The sequence below is a fragment of the Nelumbo nucifera genome, chromosome 3, assembly GCF_055504915.1.
Source record: "Nelumbo nucifera cultivar China Antique chromosome 3, China Antique-T2T, whole genome shotgun sequence".
NCBI classification, from domain to species: domain Eukaryota; kingdom Viridiplantae; phylum Streptophyta; class Magnoliopsida; order Proteales; family Nelumbonaceae; genus Nelumbo; species Nelumbo nucifera.
Window position 1 is genome coordinate 85463786 of NC_142651.1, and position 13021 is coordinate 85476806.

General features: G+C 39.1%; 1 protein-coding gene across 6 annotated transcripts in view; it reads right to left on the reverse strand.

Annotated features, from left to right (window-relative positions):
• LOC104597727 (pentatricopeptide repeat-containing protein At5g39680) overlaps window positions 1-11083 on the reverse strand; it is a 74718-nt gene extending 63635 nt beyond the window's left edge. For 3 of the 6 annotated variants that reach the window (XM_088900465.1, XM_088900466.1, XM_088900467.1), the window contains exons 1-2: window positions 10759-11083; window positions 7811-10214 (exon numbers count right to left, since the gene is read on the reverse strand). In XM_088900465.1, the coding sequence (XP_088756591.1) occupies window positions 7962-10067 (2106 nt within the window). In that variant the 5' untranslated portion in view covers window positions 10068-10214; window positions 10759-11083 and the 3' untranslated portion in view covers window positions 7811-7961. Of the gene's footprint in view, window positions 1-4314; window positions 4629-7515; window positions 7662-7810; window positions 10215-10343; window positions 10494-10758 lie in introns of those variants that run through there. The other 3 variants (XM_010259449.3, XM_019197789.2, XM_088900468.1) reach the window with 3 other exon arrangements.
• Window positions 11084-13021: the final 1938 nt, after the last annotated feature.

Sequence of the window (13021 nt, forward strand, 5' to 3'; positions counted from 1 at the left end):
AAAAAAAAGATCTAGAATCTTTGAAGTATTTCTTAGGCAAGAGCTTCCTAAACAAAACAAAGAACAAAGAATGAAGAGAAAAAGACAAACTTTTAATGGGCAAGGGATAAATGAGGAAATGAAGGTAACTAGTATAAGAATGCTTACCCTTTTGAAGAGCAATAGGAAGATCAAGGTCTGACGGTGATGGATCTGTCAATGACTCAGATGAGGGTGGTGGGTCAAAAGGTAGAGTTGGAGATGATGTAGATGTTGATACAAGTTCCTGATAACATCTGGTGTATACTCTATAAATCGATGGTCATATAAGCTCCTCAAGAGTACGGAGGAGAATGAACAAGAATTTAAAAATTCTTCTTGCTAAAATACACAAATGAGAGAGTATAAGAGTTGTTGTCATGAGAATAAGAGTTGTTGTGATAAGAATGAGAGAGGGTAAGTGTATTTATAGGAGTTGAGGATTATTCAATTAACCAAAATACCCTCCTAAATTATTTGTCTATAGTTGTTGGGAGGGATATTTTGGTTTATTATAAAGTTAATTTATCATTATACCAAGATGCCCCCCAAACTAGTTGTTATGTAGTTGTTGGGGCCATTAAAGTCATATGCCCCCAAGGTAAAATATGCAAACGCCCCTGAAACTAGATGTTTATCTATTGAGGGGCATTTCAGTAAATTTGGCCCCATTAAAACCTATTATAGCCATTAGGGGCCCAATGGCTATATTCTTGTAGGCCAACGTGTGTTGATCGGTGTCGGGCCACAATACAAGCCAAGTTGTGCTGGGTTGTAGGCCATGCCAACATGAGCCATTTTCCTAGGTCGTGCCATGCCAACCCATGTGCCTCAAGCATGGTTTAAAGTATTGATACGATACGCTCAAAAGATACGGTCCGAAATGCCTGTTTCCAGGTGTTTCGGACCCCCAATTTTTTTAATAATAAAAAACACGTTTTAAGCTTCCCAAAAATCCAAAATTTGAAAAAAAAAACTAAAAAAAAAAGGTGTTTCAGCCGTTTCTAAGTACTGATATGCGTATCATATCGATACTTTGAACCTTGGCCTCAAGTCCCTCTACCCGACACAGCCCAGTACTATACTACCACATGGGCCATGGCCCCAGTCATGCCAACCCACGAGCAGCCCAGCCCATTTTACAACTCTAAGCTTCTCCTGCAAGCATAGTTGCTACAAAATAGGTAGTCCTTTAAATCTAACAGAAGTAATAATATTTTCTACAACTTTCAAGTGTTCAAGAATCGAAGTTGAAGGAAAAAAAATCCAATTGGGTAAAATCTAATTCAGTATTTTCACAACTTGGTTTAAATTAAACGAACCAACAAAAAAAGTAATTAAGGGAAGAAAATATCAAATTGCCAAGTGTGTACCTCTGACTCCAAGAATTGCTAAGAAAATGGTATATACAATATACAGTAGATTCTTAATAATAATAACAACAGTTAAAGCACAAAGAAAATAGTATATACAGTAATTTTATGTATGAATAGTGTTGACAAACAAAAGTTGAAACTAGGGTTTAGAAGAGAGAAGCAAGAGAAGAGAAGAAGAAGAAGAGATGTGTTGAGATGTGTGTTCTTGTTACTATTCACACCCTCAAAAAAGCTTTATACTGTGGAAAATAGTAAATTACAAGGAAGCCCCTACTTGGGAGCCCAAATACAAAAAGAGTACAAGGAAGAGAAAAAGTTCCAAAAACACCCCTGTCTAAGCAATCTCAACACTCCCCCTCAAGCTGAGCATATATGTCAATCATGCCCAGTTTGTCAAGGTTCTTAGGAAACTTTGGATGGTGGACACCTTTAGTAAGGCAATCAGCTAGTTGGTCTTCTGACCTTACAAAAGGAAGGCAAATCTCTCCGCTATCAACCTTTTCTCTAATGAAGTGTCTATCCACCTCAATATGCTTTATACGATCATGTTGGATAGGATTGTAGGCAATATTTATGGCTGCTTGATTGTCACAATAGTCTCATTGGAATATCTGCTTGGATGCCCATCTCAGTCAATAAAGTCTTCAACCAAAGTAGTTCAGACACTCCATGAGCCATTGCCCTATACTCTGCCTCAGCACTAGAACGAGCAACCACAAATTGTTTCTTACTTCTCCATGAAACCACATTGCCTCCCACAAAGGCATAATAACCAGATTGAGATCTTCTATCATCAATGGACCCTGTCCAAGCCGTGATTGGATTACAACATCCCTTTACCAGGGCATCCTTTCAGGTAGGCTAAAATTCGGTTAACTGCTTGCATATGAAATGTCCCAGGTTCATGCATATATTGGCTAACCACTCCAACAGCATAGGATATGTCAGGTCTAGTCAAGCAGAGATACAGAAGGCGACCTACCAATCTCTGATATATCCCCCTATCTAGAAGAACTTCTCCTTCAGTGGAACTCAACTTGTGGTTAGGATCAATTGGAGTTTCTGCAGGCTTACACCCTAATTTCCCAACTTCATGAAGCAAATCAAGTACATAATTCCTTTGTGACAGAAAAATTCCCTTCTTGGATCTTGCAACTTCAATGCCAAGAAAATATCGAAGATTACCAAGGTCCTAAATCTCAAATTCAGAAGCGATGAAGGACTTTAATTGAGAGATACATGTGATATCATCACCTATCACAACAATGTCATCAACATATACTATCAACATTGTTACTCTACAATCAACTCTTCTAATGAATAAGGTGTGGTCAACTTGAGACTGAGCAAACCCAATCTTTAAGATAACATTTCTGAACTTGTCAAACCAGGCTCTCGGGGACTGTTTGAGCACATCCAAAGACTTCTTAAGGTGACAGACTTTTCCATCACTGTTAGGAAAGCTTACCCCAGGTGGTAAGTCCATATACACTTCCTCTTGTAAGTCCCCATTAAGGAAGGCATTCTTTACATCCATTTGATATAAGGCTAAGAGTAATGGGCAGCAAGAGATAGGATCACACAAATAGAGTTCGTTTTAACAAGTGGAGCAAATGTTTCTAGATAATCAATGCCATAAGTTTGAGTGTATCCTTTGGCTACAAGTCGAGTTTTGTACCTATTAATCGAGCCATCTGCCTTGTGCTTAACAGTATAAACCCACTTACACCCAACAGGAATCTTATCTTTAGGGTAAGGAACAACCTCCCAAGTCAGGTTCTTTATTAGGGCCTCCATTTCTTGGTTCATAGCTTCCTTCCAGTGAGGGGATTGCATTGCCTCTATAACACTATGAGGGATGGAAACAGAAGAGATGGCAGAAATATAAGCACAATAGGAAGGTGAGAGAGCATAATAAGACACATAATTAGTAATAGAATACTTGCTACATGTCATCTTCCCTTTTCGAATGGCAATAGGAAGATCAAAGTCAAAATCAATAATGGGATTGTCAGAAGCTTCAAGATCACCTGAGTCTGGGGAATTAGATTGTGATGGGCATTTAGCTTCAAGACCACCCTCTTACTGCGCCTGCTGAAAAACTATTGCCAGGACCGAGGTCGATACATAGGAGGAGGAGGAGGAGAAGGAATACCATCGTTATAAAGAAAAGAGGGAGGAACAGGAAGGTAGAAGGGAGTCCGATCTTCACTCACATTCTCCCCGTTAAGAGGACAGGATGAGTGGAAAAAGGAAGAGGACTCCAAAAATGTAATATCTTTAGAGACATATCTTTTGCCAGATAAAGCATCAAAGCATCTATAGCCTTTCTGGACTGGAGAGTAACCAAGGAATACACATTTAACTGATTTAGGATCAAACTTACGCTGGGAAGGACTCATATCATGAACAAAACAAACACAACCAAAGATCTTAAGGGGTAGATTAAAAGGAGGTTCATTGGGGAAGAGAAGTTGATGAGGAGAATGAAGGTTTAAGACCCTTAACGGGAGTCTATTAATAAGATACACAGCTGTCTCAACAGGATCACCCTAGAAACGAGTAGGAACATGAATTTGAAACAGTAGACCACAAGCAACTTCAACGACATGCCTGTTCTTCCTTTCAGCCACCCCATTTTGTTGTGGAGTATGACTACATGAACTTTGGTGAATAATACCCCAATCTTCAAGAAATCTATGCAACTAATGTTCAAAGTATTCTTTGGCATTGTCAGATCTTATTATCTTCACTCTTTTCTCAAACTGTCTCTACCATATTCATGAAGTTTTAAATAACCATAGGAACTCCATCCCAACTTTTCATCAAGTAAAGCCATGTATACCGACTGTAGTCATCAATGAAGAGGATGAAATATTTATACCCACCCATCCAAGAGATAGCACATGGGCCCCAAACATCAGTATGGATCAAATGGAAAGCAACATTACTTCTTTTACTACTTGCAAAATATGTAGTTCTACATTGTTTGGACAGATGACAAAATTCACATTCAAAATTCAACTTTGGCACAGAGTCAAACAAGTTTGGAAACAAAAGTTTTACAGAATTGAAAGACATATGACCAAGATGACAATGCCATAATTTCAAAAGACTCATTTTTTCATTTGAACAAAACTCAGTTTGGCTTGACAGTCAATGCTTTGAAGGTCCATCAAAGAGGTAGACTCCAACTTCATGCCCACTTCCAATCATCTTCCCCGTGCTCAAGTCCTGAAAAACACAATGGGTAGGAAAAAAAAGTCACTGAGCAATTTATGGGATTTCATAAGAGAACTAACAGACAACAAATTTTTATGTAGTTGGGGCACATGAAGAGCAGATCCAAGAGAAAGGTTATGAGTGAGTTTGACTTCACCCTGACCCAAAATAGGGGTCTAAGATCCATCAGCAACAGTAATCTTGCCCTTCCCTGGGGTTAACTTAGGGGTGATCATAGGCTGGGCCCGGGCCGAGCTTTACACTTATGATAAGGGCTACAGCTTAGGCCCAGGCCCGACCCAACCCGAGGTTCCGGGCCGGAAACATAAGCCCTAGCCAGGTCTATATGGGCCTAAGATGGGCCAGGCCTGATTCTAGGCCAATGTCACTCATATATAAAACATTACATATCTATAATATTTTATATTAAATGACATACCATGCACATAAACTTATTTTATACATTATATAATATAAAATATTACATACAATATAAATTATACATGTCATGTTATAATATTTATATATAAAATATATAATATAATGTAAAATAACATGTATACATGTATACATTATACACAAAACGTGTTAATTTAAATATATGCGGGTCAGCCCGGGCCTAGGCAAGGCTTGAAGTACTAAGCCCACGCCTGACCCTAAAATTTGCGGGCCTGATGTGGGCCCAGGCCCAGCCGGGCCTGAACACAAAACCCAGGCCCAAGCCCGGAATTTTTGGGCCGGGCTGAAATGATCACCCCTAGGTAACTTATATGAGGTAAAATGTGGGGGTATACTAATCATATGGGCACTAGCCCCAGAGTCTACAATCCATGAGCTAAAAGATGTGGAACAAACAAGTGTAGTACCTGTTTTGGCATATGAACTAGATGGATTACTAGGTCCAGAACCAGATGAGGAGGTTGTACCACCCTTTTCAAGCTGCAACAATATATTCCTAAGTTTGTCCATTACGTCAAAAGAATCAAGCACATCAGAAGGTTGAACACCATTACCAACTGTAGCCAAGTGAACATTTCCCTTCTTCCTGATTTTGTACTTTTCTGGCTTTAAATGAGGATTGACCTTCCAACACCTTTCCTTGGTGTGTCTTGGCTTCTTGCAATAATCACAAATAAAACATATCCTCAGCCTTCTCAGTAATAGGGTGCTTGCTAGTATTTTGCTTGGGTCGAGATGACATAAAAGCAGAGTGATCAATCATAGGAGGTTGCATCATGGCGGTCCTTCGACTTTCTTCCCCTTGTACAAGGGAGTAAGCGGAAGCAAGAGATGTGTTGTCTGGTAAAATTAAACTCTAGATTTAAGAATGTGTTGCCTGGTAAAATTAAACTCTAGATTTAAGCTAGCCAAGAAATCAAAGACTCTATTATCTTCTATGTACTTCCAATATTGCTCACCATCTTCAGGGTCCTTCCATACGAGTGCTTTCAAGTGATCCATTTCTTCCCAAATAGATTGTAGAGAAGATAAATACATAGCCACATATCTCTCCCCTTGACGCATACTACAAGCTTCCCTCCAAAGCTGGTACACTCTAGCTGTATTGTTAACTTGGGAATAAGTGGCAACAACTCTATCCCAAATATCCTTGGCCGTTGAAAGAAACATGTAGTTTCGGGCAATATGAGGTTGCATTGAGCAAATCATCCATGACATAACAAGGGAGTTATCTTGTTCCCACTTTACAAATTTCGGGTCTTCAAGGTTTGGCTTCACCTCCTTTCCTGTGATGAATCCTAGTTTACCACTCCCAGTAATGGTAAGTTTAGCAGATTGAGACCACTCTAAAAAATTGGTTCGATCAAGTTTAAATATAGTTATCATCCCACTAACAATATCTACACTTCCCGGGAACACACTGGAAACCATCTGAACATCCTTAGATGATTCCATATTCTATCAAAACACTTTCTCACCAACCAAAAAAGACCCCCAATATTTAACCAAAGCCACTGACCCAAGAACCAAGGTCACCACACGGTTAAGATACAAAAGGAGGCCAAAAAACCAAATTGGCAGCAAAATAAAGGGAGAAAAAAACACCGAAAAATTATACAGGGCTCAGAAAATTACAGGACCACTTTCTATCATTCCCAAAGAGTAAAATGACTTGAATGGTCTAGGTTTAACAGAAGAAGAAGCCATTAAACATGATGTACAAGGCTCGACATCAGATCTAAAATTTCTGCGATTTTCTCCTTGAAAAAATCACTAAAATCATAGAAGCTTCAAATGAGGGCAAGAGTCATACCAAAATTCATCTAAAATCAGGGCGAATCAAACCAGGTAAGTTTCATTGACTGCCACCGACACTTGTACAGACTGCTGACGTCATCCGGCAGCAGTCTAACGTTAGCAATTCACCTCGTGAGAGAAGATCAGTAGGAGAGTTACTCCCAAGTTCCCTTACCCGCTCTGATACCAAGTTGACAAACAAAAGTTGAAACTAGGGTTTAGAAGAGAGAAGCAAGAGGAGAGAAGAAGAAGAAGAAGAAGATGTGTTGAGAGGTGTGTTCTTGTTACTGTTCACACCCTCAAAAAAACTTTATACTTGGAAGATAGTAAATTACAAGGAAGCCCCTACTTGGGAGCCCAAATACAAAAAGAGTACAAGGAAGAGAAAAAGTTCCAAAAACACCCCTGTCTAAGCAATCTCAACAAATAGTATTGATCTCCTAACAAGTAGCTCCAAACCTACAAGAAAGAAACCATAATAATGGTTCTTTTCATGCCACCAACAGTTATTTGTTATCCTATTTTTCTATGCACCATCTGCTTTGGTCAGTGCAAACTAAAAATCAGTTAGGGACAATACTAATATGTTAAAGGATCTAGATTAGTTGCAAAGGAAACTGATTTCTCCCAAATTCATGATTTATTTACAAAAGCTAACCTGTTTCTGATGGCTCAGGTGTATTCAAGCTTAAGGAGATGGGTAATTCCTCTATACTGACAAGACTTGAAAACTATAATTTCTGTTTCCATTTTTGGGAACTATTTTCCTTGCTTCCCCTTGTGGTTCTGCTGTATGAGTAACCCACACAAACTAAAGAAGATCAAATATAGAATTGAATGTCTACCTAGGTGATCAGGAGAAATTAACTTACAATTTTATACTTCATGAAAAATAGAACTTAAGTCAACTCCTAACAAATGTGGTTTAGAATACTTACATGGAATCCAAGCAAAATGGACCTCCTGATAAAAGCTCAGTTTGGCTTGCATTGAAAGCTGATTTTGTGTAATACAGCACAGTTGACCTCTCAGCTGAATAGACTATTTTCTTTAGATAAGTTGCTCAATGACTGAAAGATTAATGGATCATCACCAGTATTCACCACAAGAGCAACTGCCATTTTTAAAGCAGTGGAACCGATTGGCATCTCTGATGATTATTTTTCTGTTAGTGACCATTGATATGAGTTTTATGGCACAGTGGCAGTCGTCACACATCCGAAGGTTCTTAATGACACGAATTGGTCCTCCTATAGGTGCAATCATAAGTCCATATGCTACAGCCAGCTTTTCACTGTGATAACTGAGATACTCTTCCTTCTGTTCATCCTCCACGTCATGCAGCACAGTGTCAATTCTGGGCACATAACCTAATGGTTTTATCAGTGACAGTAGCTCACTAACTTTTTCATGTATCTGACTTGAATGGGGGTGTTTCTTGTCTTCTGAAACAAAGACATGGATGTTATTTCTTATCTCTATCCAGCTCACCCCTGGTTCTTTCTTAATGTTTCTTCCCCTCATCAACTTCCTAATCTTTGCAACTCCATCCCACCTCCTTGCCTTGGCATACATATTCGATAACAAGATATATGTCCCCACATCATCAGGATCCAACTCTAGGATAGTCTCTGCTACTTTCTTTCCCAGACCAAAGTTTCCTTGGATATGGCAAGCATTGAGCAAGGTACGCCATGCAACAACATCCCATTTGACTGGTGTAGACCTCATGAAACTCTCAGCTTCCTTGAGTAGCCCTGCCCTACACAGAAGCCCAACAATGCAAGTATAATGCTCCACCCCTGGTGTGACCCCAGTGCCTTTCATTATCTGATTCAAATAGTAGAACCCCTTGTCAACAAGGCCCAAATGGCCACAAGCAGATAAAACTCCAACAAAAGTTACATAATTAGGTGCTTCTTCAGCTGCCAACATATTTTGAAAGACTTCCAAAGCTTCTCTACCAAGTCCATGATGGGAGTAGCCAGATATCATTGAATTCCATGTAATGATGTCACGGTAAGTCATATCCGAAAAGACTTGATGCCCAGATTCAACATCACCACTCTTGGAATACATGTTGATCAAGGCATTCCCGATGATAACATAATCACTAAGTCCTGATTTCTTTATGCGTGCATTTAATACATCTCCGTGCCTCAGTGAAGACAACTCTGCACATGAATTCAATATAACAGCATATGTGCATTCATTGGGAAGAACACCTTTACGCTCCATCTGGATAAACAGATTAAATGCTTCCTCAAAGCAACCGTTCTGGATATAAGCATCCATGATAGCTGTCCATGAGACCACATTGTGGTTGCATAGCCCATCAAAAACATTTCTTGCACTGAATATCTTACCACATTTCCCGTACATGTCTATAATTGCACTACAAATGAAGACATCAAGCTTAAGACCAGTCCTGAATATCCGATTGTGGATTTGCAACCCCAAGTTTAAATCTTTCAAATGTTTGCAGAGATTAATAACAGTAACATATGTGATATTGTCCCACACGACAGGCTCACTCACCATCTTAATTAAAACTTCCAATGCTTTATTCAGATACCCGTGTTCTAAAAGCCCATGGATCATTGAATTATAGGAAAGAATATCTGATCCCGACACGGTCTCGAAAACCTCAAAAGCCCCTTGCACATCTGAACAACTTGAGTACATATATAGAAGAGCATTTTTAACATATGAGTAAGATAACAATCCAGACTTCAATACATAACAGTGGCACTGTTTTCCCTCTTCAAGTGCTCTGATATCAGAACATGAAGAAATAACAGTGGTAAATATATACTCATTGGGTTGCAGAGTTCCATCCAAATTCATTGTCTTAAATAGTCTAAGAACTTCAGAAGATAACCCACTATGGAGATAACCCGCCATCAGAGAACTCCAAGAAACTAGGTTTCTTTCGAGCATTCGGTCAAACAGTTGACAGGCTAATGACATTTGTCTGCATTTTGCATAATGATTGATCAAACTGTTGGATTGAATTACGACGTCTTCAATGCTTTCAGCTGATCTCTTGATCAACTGACCATGGAGAACTTTACCCAATTTCAAGTTCCTTGTATCAGCAGATACTTTCAGCAGATATTTAGTCTTTTCAAGAGTGCAAGAGTGTGATATGGGTCTCGGACGTGCATGGATGGACATGAACTGTACTTTGAACATTTAATCGACAGAAAGGGTGCAACCTTCATCATGCTTGCCTATGTGCCATGCTTTCAGTAATTAGATCAAACATTAATTCACTAAAATGCCCCTATATGTATTCTTTGTCGCCTTCTCATTGGCTGTCCATGAAGATTTGCTCTATGACTGGAAAAAGAAAGAAAAAACAAATGTAATTCTCAGAAAGTCAAGTAGAAAAGAAAAGAGAGATTCAGATTTCTTCTCTGAATCCCTCCAAAAGCTTAAAGAAGGGTCTGAACTTGAAGATGTACGTACTTGGGTAGAAAGAAACTAGGGGTAAGATGTACGTGCTTGGCAATTTGATATTTTCTTCCCTTTCTTAATTACTTTCGTCGTTGGTTCGTTTGGTTTAAACCAACATCCGAGAAAAAAAAAAAAAAAAAAAAACAGAATAAGATTTCCTCAGTTTCATTTTATTTCGGGGATTCTATTAAACCCAATAGGGTTTCGATTTAGTTCTGTGTGAAATTCGCATAGACTGTAGCTCTTGTTCTACAGAGTTGAGGCGTAATGGGGCCCAGCATCCATGTACATATAAAAGTTATTTTTAGTATTCATCAATTAAATATTACATAATATTAAAACTACCCTTCTTCTCGTATATGTTCAGACTGTTTTGTTATTTTGCTCTTCCATAATTTCCATGAATATATAGAAGAAAAGGACCAACCTTTATGTTCGTTGGAGGCATTGTGATATTCCTGCTCCAACTCCGGCACTGAGTGAAGTTCTACCTCTGTATCAGCTGCGGCCTCAGTGTCCATTGTGATGTCTCCAGTAGAAACTCCATCCTTCACATCAGGGTACCCAACGACGACTATAGGACAGATACAGAGATGCATGCAATCATCACTGAAACTGCCAAGGCGTCCGTCCGTTAGTGGTGCGCTTCGAGGCATTGAACGCTCAGTGGTGACGAGATCAACTTAGATAAAGTTTTAGAGCCCCACACTAAAAATTTCATTGAATTTATTCCAATTCCAAAGTCCGAAAAAACCTCCCACCGGCCCACCCTCCACCGTTGTAAACCAGATTAATCAGATTAAGGCCGCATTTGGCAAGTCTTTTTGCGTCGGCTTCAGGCTGTTTAGAAGTCCGGAAGCCTAAATTCTGGGCTTTTCTCATTTGATAATAGTTTATGTACTCACTTAACCTCTTAACCTACTGCTCAGTTGATTCTCTTTGTATGGCATGGGACCCAAACATTAATCTATACATCAACCACATGGGTTCAGCCCAGCCTTTGTTATAAGGCCTAACCGAATTCACTGTAGGAGACAATGAACCCCTGAGTCCATAGTGATGGACTCTAAATGGGCCCAACATTTACACTAAATGGTCATTGGGTCCAACCACCTTATGAAAGTCCAAGAACTGTGGGCACATGCAAGATTAACCCATCAGGTATTACCCTCAATAGTCTTACACTTAACCTCTCAGCCCATAATGATCAAATATTGCCCGACAAGAGATGACCTTTCTCTCAGCTGCAAGGTACAATGCTGCACTCTCTATTCATATGGATTCGGGAATTAAAACATTTTGCAAATATTTTGAACCATAATATATATTGTATATCTCTATATAAATATATTTTGCAAAAACAAATTTCAACGATTAAAATCAATTGCCAGCAGTTTAGGTTTCCATCAGAGATAGTGCATCCCTGGTCATTCACTTTGCCCGACAAAGGGGTTAATCCTGTCACTATGATCACCCACTCAGATGAATTCTCGAACTGTCCCAACATACCCAAGTTTTGACCCCCTCTAAGGATCTCACTGATTGGCATATCAAAGACAGCCTGACCTGACACCTAGTGCAGTACCATAATCGAGTCTAGGGGTCAGGTGTAAAATCCAGTTTTGCCCATCTATCTCCAAGGTCTAGGGCAATACTGAAATTTTGGTCCGGTTCAGGGTTTCAAGAAAACCCACACTGCATGTACCTCAGGTCTCACCCTGGCAGCTGAGACAAGTCACCCCAACCAACTTGGCGGCACATCAGTGTCAGCCTTGGTAGGATAAATCTCCCCAGATCTATCCAACGGCTGTGAAGATTCTAAACTAACACGAGTCTCATAAGTTTCCAGTTTAATGATATTACACAAAAGCACACCACAATGACATGAATCAATTATGTACTTTATTCATTTACAATAAATATCAAAAGATACATCAATCTGATTGGAGCTAAGGGCATAACTGTCTAACACCTTTTCTTCTATGTTCTGCTGTTTTGTCCTCCATTCTAAATAAAAAAGTTGATAGAGATGAGCTTTCTAGTACCAAAATCTACAAAAGGGCCCCAACTGTTTCTCGTTTAGTTTTTGTAGATGATAGTTATATTTTCTCAAAGGCTGATTTTAGAGAAGCAAACTCTTTGTTGGAGGCCATTTCTGTATTTGAAAAAGCTTACGGGCAGCAGATGAATTATCAAAAGTCTGAAGTTTTCTTTAGTAAAAATATGCACCCCGAATTAAAAAAAAAAAAAAAAAAAAAAAAAAACATATCTTCAAGTATTTGCACATTAAAAAAGTGGAAACCCCTTCAATCTATTTGGGTTCAAAACCCTTATAGGCAGGAACAAGATGCAAACTTTTGGTCATTTGGCAGAGAGTTTCAAATAAGGCCAAAGGTTGGAAAGGTACCCTACTATCACAAGCAAGGAAGGAAATTCTCATAAAATCTGTCATTACTATTATTCCCTCATACTGTATGTCCTATTTTCTCATTCCAAAGGGAATTTGTAAGATCATGGTAGGCTACCAAAAAAGATTTTGGTGGGGGATAATGAAAATAAGAAAAAGGTAAGATGGATTAATTGGAATCGGGTTAGCAAAAACAAATTAAATGGGGTCTAGGCTTTAGGGACCCCATTCCTTTAATCTAGCTCTGCTAGCCAAATTAGTTTGGAGGCTGTGCTTGGATTCT